The sequence below is a fragment of the Orcinus orca genome, chromosome 3 (genome assembly GCF_937001465.1).
Source record: "Orcinus orca chromosome 3, mOrcOrc1.1, whole genome shotgun sequence".
Lineage (NCBI taxonomy): Eukaryota > Metazoa > Chordata > Mammalia > Artiodactyla > Delphinidae > Orcinus > Orcinus orca.
In genome coordinates, this window is record NC_064561.1 from 125401534 (window position 1) to 125422145 (window position 20612).

Here is a 20612-nt window from a genome sequence, read left to right on the forward strand (position 1 = left end):
GGGGGCTACTCTTCGTTGCGGTGCAAGGGCTTCTCATTGCGGTGGCTTCTCTTGTTGAGGATCACGGGCTCTAGGCGCGCGGGCGCAGTAGTTGTGGTGTGTGGGCGCAGTAGTTGTGGCTCACGGGCTCTAGGGCACAGGTTCAGTAGTTGTGGTGCACGGGCTTAGTTGCTCCGCCGCATGTGGGATCTTCCCGGACCAGGGCTCGAACCTGTGTCCCCTGCATTGGCAGGCGGATTCTTAAACCACTGCACCACGAGGGAAGCCCCATAGTAGGCATTTCATACTCGTTAATTTTCAGCCCTCTCTTCCTTCATAGATGAATTTTTTTTTAGAACTTGAGTGGGAGTTACTTTACATGTTCTAAGTCAACCCTGTCAATTTAGAAATAAGGAACTAAAACTTGGTAGTGTCCCCAAGTCACACAGCAGAACAACCCCTACCTTCCTGGTCTCTCCCTTTACTACAACTCACAGCACTGGGAAAGGCTGGTCATCTGCGATCACTCACTGGTTTTCATTTAGGGATGTTAAGACATGGAGCTTGCAGCATAAATATTGGGCTCTACCAGAGCCTATTGACCTGAAAGTGTAGGGTATGATCTACCTGCCTTTAAAAAACAATAAATTAGGCAAAAATCGAGTTGTATACACATATTCTAAAGTGAGTATGTCAACCATTTGCAACAAAAATTCTGAAATGTTCTCCCTACCTCCTCTTTTCTTAGAATACATATATGGTGGTTTTATTTATTGAGCACTTATTATGTGCCAGGGCCATATATCCATGAGCAAAACAGTTTAAAATCCCTGTTCTCACAGAACTTCCAGAGGAGGAAGACAGAGTTTTCTTTATTCTTTAAAGAATGGAGGGCGGCTTCCCTGGTGGCGCAGTGGTTGAGAGTCCGCCTGCCGATGCAGGGGACACGGGTTCGTGCCCCGGTCCGGGAAGATCCCACATGCCGCGGAGCGGCTGGGCCCGTGAGCCATGGCCGCTGGGCCTGAGCGTCTGGAGCCTGTGCTCCGCAACGGGAGAGGCCACAACAGTGAGAGGCCCGCATACCGCAAAAAAAAAAAAAAAAGAATGGAAAAGCTTTTTGTCTATTAGAAGATGATAGAAGGTACGATGGGGAATAATAAAGCTGAAAAGGGGACCGGGAGTACTGAGGGGCTGCAGATTTTTAAAAAGGTGCTTCAGGAGGTATCATTGAGAAGGTGACACACCAGGAAAGACTCAAAGGAGGAGAGGACATGAGCCAGGCCATGTCCGGGGGCAGGACTAAGGCCCGAGATGGAACATGTTCAAGAAAGTTCTGACACATTTGAGGAAGAGCAAAGAGGCCGGTGGGCTGGGGCCGCGCCAGTGAGGAGAGGAGGGTGGAGAAATCATGGGGGCAAACCATTCGCGGGCTTATCGAACTTTCCAGACACTGTTGGTTTTGCCACCCCCGCTTCTTTATGACAGCATAAATTAAATGACTGGGTGATAAAAACTGTACTTGCCAGCAAATGGAAAATGAAAAAAAAAATTCTTTCGTAGAGGTTAACAGCATCAAACAGTATAAGAAGAAAAGCAGCGTGGTTGGGAGTTACAGTGTGGAAATTTAAAGATTTCACTCACCAAGAATTTAGGCATCACTTACCCAAAGGACAGCGTGAACCAAACAATCGTAAGCTTTATGGTATTGTCCTTTACTGGGTAGGTGAAACAGCTCATAAAAGTCAACCAAATCTGTGAAATATTAGAGAGTTAATTTTCTTAGGCAGTTACCTAGTCAACCGCATTTCCCAACCCCCTCCAACAAATTATAAAAAATGTTGAGTTTTCTTTGGGCTGGATTCATTTGAACTTACAGTGTAAAAGCTAAAGGCTATAGGAAACCAAATTTTTGGTTTCTGGAATTTTTATTTATCAGCTTCCAATGGACAAAGTAACTCAAGACATCAGTGTACCCCATCACTGCCAGAACTCCTTGCCTAATACCTTCCCTCCCCAAAGAGGGAATGTCTTGGTAACCCCGCTAATCCCAAGGGGATCCTATTACCTGGTCCTACTCTAGGAATCGGGTGTCCTGGGCAGAAGGGGGAAGAACCCCATTCACGGGACAGATTGAGTCAATCCTGTTTCTGACTAACCTCAAGTACCAAGTTGGCCAGCAAGTCAGGATGGGCTTGTTACTTACTCCATACAGTTCTGTGCGGATCCGAACAAAACACCTCCTGTACCATGTTCCTGTGTCACTCTCGATTTCAATCAGCTCATCTATTTGTCTTGGGGTTTTGATTCTGTTTACCTGTAAGGAGCAACAGAGGGCAAAGTGTTGAGTTCTCTTCTCTGAAGTTGGCGGAGTTTAGGCTTACAATTTGTTTTTAAAGGAGTGAAAGCTGACTCCAACAAAAAGGAAGCAGGTATTTGATACACAAGCAGGTATCCATACATATATGAGACCACTGGTGTAAGTACAGAGACTCAAAAGAACTGAATAAAGAATGAATGGGGAAAAAAAAAGAACAAATGGGAGGGAATACCATAAAGAAGAGGGGGAAGAGTAAGTAGTAATGGAATAATATGAAAACAAAATACCCTTCTCTGAATCACTAGTAAAAAGGCACACATTAGGGGGTTGGGGAGGGATGGATTGGGATTTGGGGATTAGTAGAAGCAAACTATTATACAGAGAATGGATAAACAACAAGCTCCTACTGTAAACACAGGGAACTATATTCAATATCCTGTGATAAACCGTAATGGAAAAGAATATGAAAAAGAATGAATATGCATGTATAACTGAATCACTTTGTTTTACCGCAGAAATTAACACAAGATTGTAAATCAACTGTACTTCAATAAAATAAATTTTTTAAAAAAGGCATACATTAGCAGATTAAACATCCAGATAGATTCGCTTCTGGATTAAGAACTACTTTGCTTAGACTAAAATGACTGAACACACTTTTCTTTGGAATCTGCTTATTTGATGAATTTGGCCCCTAAACATAGTTCTTAAAGTTTTCCCATCAAACTTCCATTCTTAGAGCATCCCTGTGACCCTTGCTTCCTTCTCCCACAGCCCCTGACAGTGCCTGGTCAGCAAGTACCCACAGGTGACCATGAGGTGAGGTCCAGTGAATGAGCTTCAATTATAAGCCTCAACACGGACTCTTCAAGGTTAGAAGGGGAAGAAATGATGGAGGATCAGCCTGAAGCTGTATCCCTGACTTAAACTAGCCTCCTTTTGCTAAGGAAAAGAACGAAGAGTCAGGAGAAGCAATGCTTCCAACACAGAGAATGAAGCCTGAAAAGAGAGAGAGAAAAAAAAGCATGGTTCCTTTGTGGACCTGTCCCATCTGACCCTGTGAGGCAACATCTAACTGCTGTTGATACACCTGAGAGAGGACACAGGAATGTGTACACATGTTACCCTGCCAGGGATAACTCCTGAACAGATCTTTCTGGAGAGTCTGCCAACATCCAAAGGAGCACTTCTATCATGAGACTCCAGGTGCCAAGACTGGCTTTTGACAGAGGTGATTTGGGGACCCTCGGTATCTTTCAAATTACACCAGGTGGGCAGTAGCCTCCTCATGGCTATGTAAACAAAGATGTCCATATTTAATGACAATAATGTCTGAGTTAATGTCTGGGATTCCAAACAGAGTCAGCTCCAACTCATCCATGTAGGCATTATTTTGTGATATTCCAGAATTCCTTTTTTGAAATCACAGGGGTATTCTTCTTCTTCTTTTTTTTTTTGTTTGTATTGAATGAAAGATTCATCAAATTCTATAGTGCTTTACAGTTTTCAAAAGTTTCACACAAGTGATTTCATATAATCCCATAATAACCCCTTTCTTTCTCCTACCCCTATACTGCCCCTCCTCCTTTAACTCTCCCCACTGGTAACCACTAGTTTGTTCTCTGTAGCTGTGAGACTGTTTCTGTTTTGTTATATTCATTAGCTTGTATTTTTAGATCCCACATGTAAGTGCGATCACACAGCACTTGTCTTCCTCTGACTTATTTCACTGAGGATGATACCCTCCAAGCCCATCCATGTTGCTGCAAATGGCAACATTTCATTCTTTTTTATGGCTGAGTAATATTCCATTATATATACATACCACGTCTTCTTTATCCATTCATTTGTTGATGGACACTTAAGTTTCTTCCATACCTTGGCAATTGGAAATAATGCTGCTATAAACACTGGGGTGTATGTATCTTTTCAAATTAGTGTGTTTGTTTTTTTTGGATATATACCCAAGAGTGGAATTGCTGGATCATATGGTAGTTCTATTTTTAGTTTTTTTTTTTTTTTTGCGGTACGTGGGCCTCTCACTGTTGTGGCCTCTCCCGTTGCGGAGCACAGGCTCCGGACACGCAGGTTCAGCAGCCATGGCTCACGGGCCCAGCCGCTCCGCGGCATGTGGGATCTTCCCGGACCGGGGCACGAACCCGTGTCCCCTGCATCGGCAGGCAGACTCTCAACCACTGCGCCACCAGGGAAGCCCTATTTTTAGTTTTCTGAGGTAACTCCGTACTGTTTTCTACATCGGCTACCCCAGTTTACATTCCTTCGAGCAGTGTACGAGGGTTCCCTTTTCTCCAAATCCTCACCAACATTTGTTATTTGTATTCTTTCTGATGATAGCCATTCTGACTTGACATATTACTTTTGGGAGGCTTCTTCTCCACTCATCAATGTTTGTGCATTCTTTCATTGGCACCCATGGGGAGCCAGGCTTAGCACTAGACCCTGGAGGTGCAAACATAAAACATCACACCATCCAAGCAATTACCATACAAATTAGAAAGTACTCTAACGGAAATCTATATCAGATGGGAGAGACATATTGTACAGAACACCCAAGTTGACCTGAGAGTGAGAAAAAAGCCTTCATGGACTGTGGAATTTGAGTTGGAGCTTATGGAAAAGTATGTCATTTGCCATGTGTGTCAACTACTTGAAGGGCATTCCAAGTGGGAGGAGTATCATGTGCAAATGTCCACGGGTGTGAGAGAAAAGAGTGTATTGGAAACTACATAGCATTTGCTATTCCTGAAGAATAGTGCAAGGGCAGAGGGCAGTGAGTAAGGAGGGCTGAACCAAATCAGTGGCAGGAAGGGTGGAAAGGTAAGAGACAATAATGAGAGATATTTAGGATGGCGGATAATAGGACACAGTGATTTCTTGGACATACTGGAGATAAAGGAAAGAAAGAAATAGGATAGTTTTCGGGGCTCTGGTTTGGGTGGTGCTCGTGGTACTTGCTGATAGAATTTTAGACAAGGAAGAGGTTTGGAAACTCTTAAGGTGAGAAGTTCAGATTTAGAAATTCAGAATTTGAAGGGCCTATGGTACATAGGAGTATGGCCACAAAGACCTTCAACATGTACGTCTGGAGCTCAGGAGATCTGTCCATTAGGAGAGAGAGATCTAGGAAGTAGCTGAGATAAGCTAAGGAGAGTGTGTAGGGTTAAAAGGGAAGTTAGCTGCAAATAAAGCCCTGAAAAACAATATTTAAAGTAGGCACATAGGAAGAAAAGCTTAGAAAGGAAAGAAGGAAGGCATGTGAATTCACTGTATTGTATCAATAGATATAACAAGGAAAAAGACAAATGTGTCATGGTGGAATCATGTCATGACTTTGAAAGTTACATATAAATGACTTTGAGATTACCCATTCTTTTAGAGTGTTCCCACCTTATTCCCACTTAACCCTTATACAGTAATATTAACGTGGATAACCATGAGTGAACTTGGTACCTCAGACCTTCTGGAAGAAAAAGCAGGTTAGCAGGGCAATGAGGCCCTACAGAGACACCTTCTCAGAAGTCTTGGGTAAAGGGTTTATCCTCATCTAGCTGAGAAGGGTTAGGGACACTGAGTATCTAAATAACATCTCAAGATTCTTCTTGCCTTATGATCCTTTAATTTAAAAATATTCTTGGGGCTTCCCTGGTGACGCAGTGGTTAAGAATCCACCTGCCAATGCATGGGACACGGCTTCGAGCCCTGGTCCGGGAAGATCCCACATGCTGCGGAGCAACTAAGCCCGTGAGCCACAACTAATGAGCCTGCGCTCTAGAGCCCACGAGCCACAACTACTGAAGCCTGCACACCTAGAGCCCATGCTCCGCAACAAGAGAAGCCACTGCAATGAGAAGTCCACACACTGCAACAAAGAGTAGCCCCCCCCTCGCCACAACTAGAGAAAGCCCGTGCGCAGCAACAAAGACCCAATGCAGCCAAAAAAATAAATCAATAAATCAATTTTAAATAAATAAATAAATTTATTTAAAAAAAATTTCTTGGATTCCCTGGTGGTCCAATGGTTGAGACTCCACGCTTCCACTGCAGGGTGCGCGGGTTTGATCCCTGGTCAGGAAACTAAGATCCCGCATGCCGTGGGATTCAGCCAAAAAAAAAAAAAATTTTCCTTTATTGTTAATTTACTCAAAAGAAGGGTCTAGTCAAAGGCTCCCAGGGCCTCTGTGGAAGACATCCATTATTGATCTTCATTTCTCCATTACACTGCAGAAAAAATTTTTATTAATTGAGAATCTGTGATAATTTGAACAGAGGCTAGACTGAAGTCTATCTTCACACTATGAAAAATCCATTTCCTATTAAAAAATGAAATGAATAAATAAGATTTCAGGGGACTGTTTAACCAGGAACTATTTGACTTATTTTAAGAACTATAATTGATATTATTTATAAGACACTGAAGATCTTGCTTACATCCCCTTTAAACCTATTTTAGACAAAACATTTTTTGTCTATGCTGCATATATCAAAGGATTTAAAAACCACTGTTCTTTTTTATTTTGGTGGAGGTGCTGGGGGAAAAAAAACATTGTTCTTTCCAAAAAATTCCATGCATCCAATTTTCAGTAGTTTAGACTAGTTTTCCCGTTGAGAATAAATTTTGTAACTAGAGGATGGAAGAACATTCCATGCAGAGGGAACAGCACATACAACAGTAGCACGGCAGGCATAGGTAAAATGGCAAGTATGAAAGACGAGCGGCTGGTGCAGCGAGAGAACAATTTACAACCAGGCCTTTTCAGAAAAGGTTTCTCGACCTCTGGTGTGGAGGATTCACTGAGAAGCAGTACTCACCGTGAAGACTTTCTCAGGCTGACCCCGTGCTCTCATGTTTGTGTCATGAATTAACTTCAGAATCATCCAGGCTTCATCATGTTTTCCAACCTAAGAAATATGAGTAGACAGTGAAGGGCCAGGAGGTGAAACACACATACTCCCTGATTTTCCCATAACCATGTGGTATTGTCAGATCCAATTGGGTGTAACAGTGCAAATGCATTTAGGTTCGTCCCATTGGAACACACAGGCTACTTGGATATCCTGGAGTGCATTAGCAGCTCAAGGGATGTGCCTCTAACCAGACATAGCACCTTTGGATAGTAAGGTTCATTTATAAAACAAGAAGCCACATTCTCTTCGTTGAGGGAAATGACTTGCTTGAGGAGGAACGTTAGTGCTTTCTGGCCACGAGGCAGCTTTTTCACATGCTGGTTGTCGAAAGCACGACGCCATGAAACCAAACCCTCCATGGTTCCGTCGTAGGAAGGAAAAATGTACCAATGAAGAGGCAAACATACTTTCCTAGAATTTGAAGGGACTCGTTCCACTGTATGCAGTTTCTTTGAGTATTTGTAATGATGAGCGTTACCTCCAACAAGAACCGTGGGCTTTCAGGCATGAACGTGAGGGCCACCACTGAGCAGACGCAGGGGAGGGCGCAGACGATGATGAACACACGCCAACTATGAAACTCGTAGGCGGACCCCATGTTGAAGCTCCATCCTGGAAAAGGAAGACAGGAGGGGTGAGGAGAGCCCTCTCCAGACTGCCTGCTGGGACAGCGAGGTCCCCACGTCACTGTGAGTGTCCAGACCTCCAACTGATTCATAGTCAGATCTTACCACCCCCAGAAGAATGAGCTGATATGGGCATCAGCCACAGTGACCAGTTCAGCTTGAAGACGGCCAACAGCAGTGCTGGGAAGAAAAATGCTTGGAATCAAAGGGGTCTGCACCTATGGACGCGGTGTGTTTCTGAACAACCAAACTCCAAAGGCCAAGGTAAATGAATTTGGGACAGTGCTTTTTCCAACAGAGCCCTGGGCTGGGTATCTTCTGTCTCCAGCAGACCACTCTGCACTCTTGTCTCTGCTGTGTGCCAGGAAATGGCCCTCTATGGACCATACCAACTGGCCCCCTTGCCCTCCAGCTTCCAGTTGGGTTTGAATAAAGGAAGCACTGGCAGGAGAACAGAGGGTGGCAGCAGGGTGCAGGATATTTATTCCCCTTGCTTCCCTTCTCCCCTCCTCCTGGCTGCGTGGAGGTTTGACAGTGGGTGTGCTCAACCCCTGGAAACTTCTCGTGAAATCACAGCTCTTGTCAGGTTCTGGCAATCCCTGTCTCTCCTTGCCCTTTGAGGCATAGTGGGCACAGGATGGCCTTCTGCTACTAGCTCCGAGGTACTTTATTATTCTGTACTGGTTTCTCTTAACTGTTCCCATGCAGCTCTTTTCAGCGACCCCCTCTGAGGGTGTCACTGGTTTCCTGCCAGCATGCTGACCAGTGCAATGATTAAGAACTGGCATTTGCCAATCTTTCCACACGCACATTCCACATTCTCAATTCAAGAGAATTTTAAATTTCTAAACAGGTTTTTATTATAATATAATGAAAACAAGCAAACAGGATACCGATGGAAATCTCTCAAGAACTAAAAGAAAACCAATATTTGAATGAATGTAAAATGGTTGAAAGCAAAATTCCACCATGACTCTAAAGGAGAAAGAATGAAGCATATCAAATCTAATTGAAAACAGAGAAGAGATTGATGGAGGCATAGATTAATTATGTGAGACAAAATTCTAATTTTTGCAATTCTTGGTATTTTAGAAGGCTGCTGTGAGCAAAAGTCAGATAGTCTACATTCCATCCCTGGGAGACTAGTATAATTATTCATTGTTTGCACAGGAGCCAAGTGAGATTCTGGAGGTGCCATGAGTTCCTCAAGGCCACAGAGCTGAAGTTATGCACCAGAATCTTCTCCACCGGGATTTGAGGGAGAATCTTATACCACACATGTCCGCATGTCTATGCTTACTCAAACACAGACTTTGTTGATAAATCATATAAACAACCTACATCATATAAACATGCTACATCAATCTTAGATTCATAAGCACTTTCTGGGAATTTAATACCTGAGGACTATGTGGACTGCTAAATTAACTACAACATAAACTTTAGGAGGGGATGCCTCCTCTCAATGTTTTGTGTAGCAGAAGTTCAAACGTCTCAGATATCCAAAACACAGAGGAAATCACATGATGGAACTAAGAAAACATACCTTGTTCACTTCACATTTGATCTAAGAGCTTCATATAAAGGAATTCTTTTTTAAAAGTGCTGGAGCCAACGGAAACTGATCCCCACCTACATATCTGAGCTCATCTTCTGCTGGTCCCCTCCTTCACTTGGTCCATCCCACCGACCTGCTTCAAGTTCTCTGAATACACAAAGCTTAATTCCATTTTAGGGGCTTTGCCTTATTTCCTAGGAAGCCCAGCCATGCACTGAAAGGATGGTGGTTGTATGTCAGCCAGCCTTCCTATGAGTTTTGAAGTGAGAGGATTTTTCAGTATTTCTTGTCCTCAAAGGAGTCCCCTCGGGGTCTTTGCGTTTGACGTTTTCCCTTCCTGGACTGCTCTGCCTGAGTATTTGCATACATGCATGCCTCCTTTATACTTTCCAGGTCTCAGTTTAAGGTCATCTCTTCAGAGAGGCCTGAACACCCAATCCCACTCTTATCATCAAGACCTGCTCTATTGTCTCCACAGCACTTACTGCTATCCAAAGCTGTGAATTCATTGATTTGTTTACTTTTTTACTGTCTCTCCCTTTCCACACCATGAAAGCAGGAATTCTGCTTTTGTTACTCATCAATATAACCCCAGTGCCTATAGCAAGTCCTGGTCTATAGGAAGTGTTCTTTAAATGTTTGTTAAATGCACACGCGCGCACACACACACACACAAGCATACCCTTTTGTGTTTACATATGTACTTGAACATGTACAGAATTGCTGCAGGCTACTTTTGTTTTGACATTTTTTCTGAATCTACACTAAGCAGCAAAACAACTTTGATTTACTTTTTCAAATTAAATTTGTAATTTGTATACAGTAAAATTTTTTATTACTTTTTTTTTTTTTTTTTTTTTTTTTGCGGTTTGCGGGCCTCTCACTGTTGTGGCCTCTCCCATTACAGAGCACAGGCTCTGGACGTGCAGGCTCAGCAGCCATGGCTCACGGGCCCAGCCGCTCTGTGGCATGTGGGATCCTCCCGGACCGGGGCACGAACCCGTGTCCCCTGCATCGGCAGGTGGACTCTCAACCACTGCGCCACCAGGGAAGCCCTGTTATTACTTTTTAAGTTACATTGTTCTGTGAGTTTGATAAATGTACGGAGTCACGTAACCACCATCAGAATCAGGATACAGATTGTTGCATCACCCCGAAACATTCCTTCCTGCTGCCCCTTCAGAGTCAACCCCTCCTCTATGCCTGACCCCTGGCAATCACTGGTCTGTTCTCCGTCCCTACAGTTTTGCCTTTTCCACAATGTCATATAAATGGATGTATATTGTACACAGCTTTTAAACTCTGGCTTCTCACACTTCGCATAATGCATTCATGCAGACTGCTGCACATTTTAATAGTTGCTCCTTTTCGCTGCTGAGTAGCATTTCACTGTGTGGATATTTCATGTGTTTACCCACTCATCAGCTGAAGGACCGCTGGAATTTTTCCATTTTTAGGGGATTATAAATAAAGCCGTTATAAACACTTCAGACGGGTTTTTGTGTATCCCAAAGTTTTCCCTTTCTCTTGGGTAAATACCTAGGACTGGGTAAATTGAGTCATTTAATAAGTATATGCTTAGGTTTATAAGAAACTGCAAACTATCTTCCACAGTGGCTGTACCATTTTGCCCCCCTACCACTAGTATATGAGAGTTCTAGCTTCTTTACACACTTCCCACCACCTTTTTGACAGTTCTTTTTTTTTTTTTTTGGTTAAATTTTGGCCTTCTATAGGTGTGTAGTGGTATCTCACCATGGTTTTAATTTGCACTTCCCTAATGCCTAGTGATACCTTAATTTACTTTCTGTTCATTCATTCATACTTTTATTGAGTGCCTCTCTGTACCAGTCACAGTGCTGAGATGTAGAGGCTAACGCTTATTTCCCACCGTCAAGGAGTTAAAGTACAGAAGAAGAGGCAGATGTGTTAACAGACATGATAAACAGTATGACTCATGCTAGAACAGGTTCTAAAGGAAGTGTAGAGGGAGTACAGAAGGGGCGGAGGTACCTATCCCAAGGAGTCTTCTCTTAAGAGCCCTTGATAAATTTCCTGTCTGATTCGGGTCCGTGAAAACGAAGAGAGCAAATTCGTAAATTTCTAACATCCAAGTTTGAGATACAGTTCAAATCAGTACTAAAGAAGCAGAAGAGACCAGCCAGGACTGACGGTGCCATGCCCGATCCCCGACTCTCTCCTACTGTATTACAGCTATTTGACTTGAAGAGAGAAAGGAGAGCCCTAGAAGCAGGAGGGAGTCCTAGAAAAGGAGTTCAGCCCTACTCCCCTTTTAGGATATGCCCTGGGACGGGAGGGGCGGTACGGAGAGACAGAGACTGATGGATGATATCCTGTGGCCTGAATGAGGGGTAGACACAGTGAGGGTCTTAAGAAATGACCCTGCAGATGCTTTGTAAAACTAAAATACCATTAACCTAGATTAAAAATGAATGATAAGAATGACGACAATGACTGCCATAACTACTCGGCGGTGAATTCTCAGGACCCCTCCTCCCCAGCTCCATTTCAAGATGAGTCACATTTGCATTTGAGAGTGACACAAAGCCCAAACCACAGACATCAGGAAGTGGGGAGACATGAGCATGGAGTGAAGGACTAGAATGTGATACAAGCCACATGCAACTGGGAAAGCGGTTGTTGCTTTCGGATATTCACCCGCACTTAGTAAAACGGATTCTCTTCTTCATGTTGGCACCATGCCTTTTTTGTCTTTAAAAAAAAAAAGATTCTTGCGTAGACGGTGGTTCTAACTGTCCTTTGGACTTTGTTTAAAATACCCATTAGAATATCATACTGAGGGATTTATCTAAACATAATGTACATTCCAGGCAAGGAAGGACCTCAATTAGGGTATTACAGAAAGCGGTGACTGTGCAGCGCTAATCAGCGTGGCACTAATAAGAGTGTTATGTGTCTTGCATGATAATCAAGGCCATTTACCAGGCTCAAGCTGATGTGCTCTGAATGCAGAAACCAGATGCCTTCCCAGCTGCCTGACTGTCTGAAATCTTTCAAGGTGCCAAGGCAGAAGAGTGGTCCGCATGGAGAAGAATGCTGGCTTTCATGTTCTTTTCTGGGCTCTGTGTCTGAAGTACTGGTGAATTGGCACCTACTCTATTGATCTATATTTGATTGATAGTTATATGATATTTTCAATGACCCGGTTCCTTGGTAAGAAGGCATATTTTAGGTACAAGACACCAATGTCCTAGAACATTAGTATTATTAATGAATATTAATAAAATACTATAGGTGAGATCAGTTTTCAATAGCTAAAACATAAATCACCTATATTTCTGTGTCAGTGGTCTTCACTCACAAGGCACATAGCCAACTAAAATTCTCTTTGGAAAAGTGGCTCCAAATACATTTTCTCAAGTGGCCAACAAGCTTAGGAAGGGAACAATGATCAGGTGAATTTCTGCTTTTATTCCTATAGAAATAAAATGTTATCCCCTCAACCTGTCACTGGTTTAAAATATAAATACTATCTAATCAGCATGAAACATTAATCCTCAGCTAGAAACTCAGGTTGTCACACATCTAGTATTATCTGTGGCTCCGTAAGATTCAACCAGGTGCAGCTGGACAGTCCTTGTGGCCAATATCAGCAGACATGTTTCACCTTCTTCTCATTTGTTAAAAAACGGGGGGGAAAGCAAGGGTGAAGAGAATAGGTAAATAAACTATGGTACAGGGGCTTCCCTGGTGGTGCAGTGGTTGAGAGTCCGCCTGCCGATGCAGGGGACACGGGTTCGTGCCCCGGTCCGGGAAGATCCCACATGCCGCGGAGCGGCTGGGCCCGTGAGCCATGGCCGCTGAGCCTGCGTGTCCGGAGCCTATGCTCTGCAACGGGAGAGGCCACAACAGTGAGAGGCCCCCGTACCGCAAAAACAAACAAACAAACAAACAAACAAAACTATGGTACAGCCATGCTATAGAAGACAGTGTAACTATTGGCAAAAAAGTGAGGTAGATTTCTCTGAACTGATTTGGAAACTGTCCAAGTAACATGCTCAGTGAGGAAAAAAACCTTTTCAAACCAATGTAAATAGTAGTGATTTCATTTTTATATACACATAAACTATATCATTATATCTAGAAAACAAGTGGGAGGAAGAGATACTCAACTATTTTACATGGTTATTCAAGGTAGCGGGTGGGAGCTATTAGGGGCCTTTCGCTTTGGCATTATTTAATTTTTAAGTTTTGTATCACCTTGTATTACTTTTTACTCAGAGGGGGAAAAAACCTTTTCAAAGAGTTGCAAGTCTTTGATTTTTCTGAAATGTAAGGTCTGATGGGAAAAGAGAGGAGATAAGGAAACTGGAATGATAACTGTGACAGTATTTAGCATCCATATACAACTTTCAGAACTAAACTAACGTTGTTAATTCTGACTCTGACGAATCTTAACATTGACACTACAGGACTCATTTATGGAGAGCAGTGAGGAAGTGCCTCGGTGTCTCTGGGTGGGAAAGAAAATGATATTCACAGATCTTTCATCTGTAAACCTGTATCTCTAGTCACAGTCTGATTTTGGATTCTCAGGCCAAGGCCAGTTGCCTCTTGAGCGGTAATGGCACAAGCGCTATTGCCAACAGTGATACACAAAGAAATCACACACACAGAGTTCGTGGGGATCTGTCTGCAGCACAAAATCATGCATTCAAGAAGTGAGGGCCAATTCAACTGGAATTACACACCCCAGGGAGAGGGTGCAACTAACTGTCGTAGTTGTCTGTCTCTAAGAGCAGGCCTAGGCCACAAGCTGACCTTTCTTGCTGGTTTCTCTATTTCTGTTTCTAAGCTCTGGTCCTACCATTTGGAATGCACAGAGCCAGAGTCAACAGCAGGAGGAAGTCACATTATGCTTCTGGTTCCTGATTCTGACTTGTGATCCTAACCACACTTTTGAAGAAGCACACTGCCTGGTGGCTTTTGAAACGCAGAAATTTATGGGCTTATTTTTCAGGGTTTATCTGCTGTGAGTGCTCCAAATATGAAAAGAAAGAATGAGAGGACCTTTCCAGAAAGAGTTCCTGGTAAAAGCATGTAAGACTCATTCAAGCATGGTGCTTCCCAAGCTTCCCTGACAGAAATGAGTCCAAGGGTTTGAAAAAAGCTGACAGCATAAAGTGTGTGTGTGTGTGTGTGTGTGTGTGTGTGTGTGTGTGTGTGTGTGAGAGAGAGAGAGAGAGAGAGAGAGAGAGAGAGAGATGTGTGTGTTTGTCTGTTTTAAACAAAGGTCCTTTGGAATTTTCTTTTGTAGACAGACAATAATATAGTACTAGTACTATGACTATGTAGGTCAAGGACTTCCCTGGTGGCGCAGTGGTTAAGAATCCATCTGCCAATGAAGGGGACACGGGCTCGAGCCCTGGTCTGGGAAGATCCCACATGTCGTGGAGCAACTAAGCCTGTGTGCCACAACTACTGAGCCTGCGCTCTACAGCCCATAAGCCACAACTACTGAGCCCGTGTGCCATAATTACTAAAGCCCACACGCCTACAGCCCATGCTTTCCAACAAGACAAGCCACCACAATGCGAAGCCTGAGCACCACAAGGAAGAGTAGCCCCCGCTCACCGCAACTAGAGAAAGGCTGCACACAGCAACGAAGACCCAATGCAGCCAAAATAATAATAAATAATAATAATGTAGGTCAATTGAAATTTTATCAAAAATTTTTCTATAAATATATACCACAATAGCCTATAGGATAGTCAAATTTTGACCATATACAAATGAAGCTTATAAATGCATATAAAGGCAGCTCATTACTCTGTAAATACACTGAATATATTCATATTTATTATCTTATAGCACATATAGGCACGCATTCACTTTCCTTCTCTGTTTTACACACATAAATATTTATTTAAAAGGAACTGTATAGGGCTTCCCTGGTGGCGCAGTGGTTGAGAGTCCGCCTGCTGATGCAGGGGACACGGGTTCGTGCCCTGGTCCGGGAAGATCCCACATGCCACGGAGCGGCTGGGCCCGTGAGCCACGGCCGCTGAGCCTGTGCATCCGGAGCCTGTGCCCCGCAACGGGAGAGGCCACAACAGTGAGAGGCCCGCGTACCACATTAAAAAAAAAAAAAAAAAAAGGAACTGTATATGTTTTGCAGACTTATATTAATATATAAACTCTTACATAAGCTGATGTCCATGGACGAATAATAATAAATCAACTATGTTCATTTTGTGAACAGGCATCGTTTTAGGAAACTGAAAAGCAAACAAAAATAAATACTGGGAATTCTTACATTAGGTAGAAAGTTGGACTAATAGACTCTAAAGCCATTTCTGGGGCTCAGGTTCTCTCTGATTCTAAGATCTTGTGCCTGGACCAGATGAAGCCACAGGAAAACCTCTCTTGAGTATAGATCCATGGTAAGAAATGGAACACTTTCAAAATTGAACAGAACAAAACAAACTTGTAAACCACAATTTGTACTGACACAAGTGCCCAAAGGTTGGTAGAGAACTTGTAGCAAAATGATACTTGTTTTCCATATTAGCAAATCAGTCAATCTGCTTTCAAATCAGCTGTCCTTAAAAATATATATATATATTTTTTGTGATACGCGGGCCTCTCACTGTTGTGGCCTCTCCTGTCGCGGAGCACAGGCTCCAGACATGCAGGCTCAGCGTCCATGGCTCACGGGCCCAGCTGCTCCGCGGCATGTGGGATCTTCCCAGACCGGGGCACGAACCCATGTCCCCTGCATCGGCATGCGGACTCTCAACCACCACGCCACCAGGGAAGCCCTAAAAACTATTTTTTTCTAAACAGTGCTGCATACAACTTCATGATCCCTATTCTATTCCAGACGAAGATCTCTTTGTTCTTTGCACATGGTGTCAGCAAGAGTTTGCTCATGATCAGTAAAAGCTCTCTCTTCATTTCCAGCAGATTTTTAATGACAGAGCACAGAAATGCTCATGGAATCCACTCTTAGAAGAAAGTTTTTCTCCCCAGGGTGGGGATGAGGAAGGGGCTGTAGTATTTCCCGTGTTATGACAACAGAGGTCAGCCGGAGTGTTCTTTGTTGCTGGTGCCAAAGGTCGCACTCATACATCTCCACTAACTGTTGACCTCTCTACCTGCTCCTGTTTTTCTAGCCCCATTTCTTGCCTTGTAGCCTCTGATCCAGAACAAATCGTTTAACGCTTGACAAGCGAAACAGCTGCTTAGCTCATGATTCAGGCCCAAAATGGCCCATAGAGTTTTGTCATTTATGTCAAAAAAAATTCCATTCTAACAGGCTAGGAAATGCATGGCGATCACAATGACCTGGGAGCTCAAGGAAGAGGACATCACACCCTGCTTCCAGGCACAGTGGGTGGAAATACGAGTCTGGAGAGGTCCACTCCATCAGCCCCATAGCCGGATACTGCTCACTCGTATCCAGTTTAAACCCACCCAGAGAACAGCCTTCTGATCTTTGTGGTGTTTGTGGTCATAGGATGTTTGTGGTCATAGGATGCTTCATGAAAGGTCCCAGCCCGGGTGGAGATGCTCAACCTTCCTTCCTCACAGCCTTCCAGACCAGGAATGTGGAAGCCAGCCTCTACTCTCTTCCCTCCCTGTGTCTAGTCAATCACTGAGAATATGATGCTATTTTCTGTATTTCTCCCAAAAGTGTTCCTTTCTTTCCACCTCTGCTTTAGGCCAGGCCCTCATCCCTCGTTCAGCTCACCCTAACGGGGCTGATGTGCAGAGGGCATGGATCTGTAGGGCTGTGCCCACTTCTGCAATACTGAAGTATGTGTGTCATGGATACCGCCCTGAGTCCTGAGCCTTGGATCTCTCCATGGTCCAGCAACAGCAGGGTCTGCTTGACCCAGTAGGGGCCTCAGGACCTGGTGCCAGTGCTTTGGCTTTCTTCTCCTCTGACTGGGAAATGCCCTGTGGTTAAATGATTTTAATATCTCCTGTTTTTCTCTTCTGGGAACAACGTGTGTTAATTTTATTAGGAATAGCTGATGTACAATATTGTATGTTTCAGGTATACAACACAGCGATTCACAATTTTTAAAGGCTATACTCCATTTATAGTTATTATAAAATATTGGCTATATTCCCTGTGCTGTGCTATAAAATATATCCCTGTAGCTTATTTATCTTAGACATAGTGGTTTGTATCTCTTAATCTGCTACCCCTATCTTGCCCCTCGACCCTTCCCTCTGCCCACTGGTAACCATTAGTTTGTTCTCTATATCTATGTCTGTTTCTATTTTGTTATATTCACTAGTTTGTTTCATTTTTTAGATTCAACATATAATTGATTATAATATAGTATTTGCCTTTCTCTGACCTATTTCACTAAGCATAATACCCTCCAAATCCATTGTTGCAAATGGCAAAATTTCATTCTTCTTCTTATGGCTCCGTAGCATTCCGTTGTGTACATATACCACATCTTCTACATCGATTCATCTGTTGATGAACACTTAGGTTGCTTCCATACCTTGGCTATTGTAAGTAATGATACTATGTACATTGGGGTGCATGTACCTTTTTTTTTAAATATGTACAGATGGCACATGGTGCCAATTTTATTTGCAGATATTATAGTATTCCAAAGTTCACAAGTTAAGCCTTTGCCACAGCCTTGGCTAAATCTTGAACGAGTGCAGAATTCAGCTGTGCTAGAGTGCTGATCTTAGCATGCTTAGATGTGGCCTACTTGTTCTTGATAGTCATGTGCTTTGTAAGCCCACGATTCACCATGACTATATTCTTAGCCAGGTGTTGCATAACAACAAGAAGCCATTGTTGACAGTGTATGACAGGTAATGTTGTAGAGTTGGTGTCCATCCACCATTATCAAGAATTTTCAGTGCTAAACAAAAAGCTCCCGCTGCAACCTGAGAAGGAGGAAAGTGCACCATATCGTAGTCCAACATAGTTCCAACAGATATTTGGCCAAAGTTTGTAGCTCAGCATCAACCTCTCCAATCTTAGATGCTCTCCTAAGGAAATGCAGGGGTAGAGGGCGACCCAGACTAAAATTTAAAGCTCTTAGAATCTTCATTTCCATCTGTCTGATTTGGTACTTAGGGTAGGTGTTGTCAGTCACAAAGGCAAAGTCACCAATTTCTGGAGGGTACATTTCCTCGTATTTACTTGCAGTAAACATGGCAGTGACACCAACCAGCTGCAGCATCTTCTTGGGCACACAACTATCCTGCATGAACTGGTCAATCATGGAAACAGTCATGTACATGGTCTCCTGGAGTAAGTGAATTTCACTTGAACCTGCACTAGCCAGTCAGTTAGGATGGCTCTCACGTTTCCAGTGATTTCACGACCCAGTAGGTATTTTGGTCTGACTGCTTCCTCTTCCTCCAGTTGTCTCAGATAAGCATAGATATCTTTTACATATTCACTACAAAGGTTTGGATCCGCTCCATCTTCTGCACCCACATCACTCACTGTAAGAATTACATCAGAGAAAGCCTGACACACATATTCTCCTGCAGGGGCACAGACAGATGTTTCCATGGGGCTTGGAGAGGGAGTATCAACCAAAATAGGCTCAGGGGGAAGTTTCTCTGCTTTAACAGGCTCGGGTTCTGGCTCTGGCTCCAGATCCAGCTCCGCTGGGGGTTCCGGCACAGGTATAGGAGCCTTTTCCAGAGGTTTTGGTAGATTTTTAGCAATAACTTTTCCAGCACCTAAAGTTTTTGCTTCCTTTTTCAGGGGTAGTTTGGCCTGTGGCTGTTCACTGACTTTGTTGCCGATGTCTCCAAGAGCTGTCCTTGGCCTCAGCCCGGGCTTAGAGGTTGCAACAGTGGCCACAGGCACGCGCTTTGTGCCTGCCATACTGACCTTCGCCTTATTTTCAGCATTAATTTTCGTGTTCTTCCTCTCTCCATCCGTCCGCACCCCAAACTCTCCCACCATTTTAGGGGCCCACTGACTGCCATCCTCCCCCCAAATCTGTCCCGGTCCACTCCTGCCAGGGGAACTCCAGCAGGCGAGATAGGGAGAGGAGACGCAGCGAGCCAGGAGAGCCGCGTTTGTTCACCGTCCCTAGCAGCTCACCCTGGTGATCCAGAGCGCCATGGCTTCCTCCGCACCAGGCAGCAGCTCAGTGGGGAGAAGCAGAGCACGGGAGCCACTGACCAGCCGGGGACCTTGAACCCACCGCAGGCCAAGAGCCATTCCCTCATGTACCTTTTTGAAGTAGTTGTTTTCGTTTTTTTCTTCAGATATATACCCAAGAGTGGAATTGCTGGGTCATATGGTGGTTCCATTTTCAGTTTTCCTTCTTTTTTTTTTAGTAGTTATTTATTCATTTGTTTGCACTGGGTCTTAGTTGCAGCCAGCGGGCTCCTTAGTTGTGGCTCACCAGCTCCTTAGTTGCAGCACATGGGCTCCTTAGTTGCGGCAGGCGGGCTCCTTAGTTGTGGCATGCAAATTCTCAGTTGCAGCATGCATGTGGGATCTGGTTCCCTGACCAGGGGTCAAACCTGGCCCCCCTGCACTGGGAGCATGGAGTCTTATCCACTGCACAACCAGGGAAGTACTGTTTTCCACAGTGGCTGCACCAATCTACAGTCCCACCAACAGTGTACAGTTCTCTCCACACCCTCGCCAGCATTTGTTATTTGAATACCACCTCTCTTTAACAGAGTTTCCAACCAGCTTCCAACCTGCCTAGTCTAATCTATCTTCCATGTACCTTCCAGAGATCTTTCCATAAGAAAAACGGAATCACAAACTCACTTACTAGCTTGAAACCTTTTAGTGGTTCTCCACTGGCCCTTCAGGATAAAGTTCAGATTCTTTAGTGTGACCACAGGGCCCTCCAAGACCTGGCTCCTGCCCATCTCTCCAGCCTCATTCCTCCCTCCTTCCAATCTTTGCTACCTGCTGTGCAACATCTTTACATCTTTACCCTTCCCCATCCTTGTCAGTTTGGAGAACTCCTAAGCTTCAGTCTTCTTTTCACCAAGTAGAGAGGAACATCCTCTGTAAATTCTTCCAGACACATTAACAAGTATTCACTTCCCCCACTGAGCTATCTTGGGATCCTGTGAATTCCCACAGCCCTTAGCATGGTGCCTGACACAGAGAAAAGCCGCAGCAGAGTGATCATTCATCGGCAAGTCTCTTCCTGGAGGGCAGGGGCCATGTCTTATTCATCTTTAGTACAAAACG

General features: G+C 43.9%; 1 protein-coding gene and 1 pseudogene across 1 annotated transcript in view; both read right to left on the minus strand.

The window, feature by feature from the left end:
- The window catches only part of SV2C (synaptic vesicle glycoprotein 2C), a 244350-nt gene that overhangs the window by 30104 nt on the left and 193634 nt on the right, over window positions 1-20612 (minus strand). Inside the window, exons 5-8 of the mRNA XM_004270824.3 lie at window positions 7701-7834; window positions 7127-7216; window positions 2183-2293; window positions 1643-1731 (exon numbers count right to left, since the gene is read on the minus strand). Coding sequence (XP_004270872.1) covers window positions 1643-1731; window positions 2183-2293; window positions 7127-7216; window positions 7701-7834 — 424 coding nt within the window. The remainder of the gene's footprint in view (window positions 1-1642; window positions 1732-2182; window positions 2294-7126; window positions 7217-7700; window positions 7835-20612) is intronic.
- Window positions 18039-19613, minus strand: LOC105748057 (G2/mitotic-specific cyclin-B1-like; annotated as a pseudogene).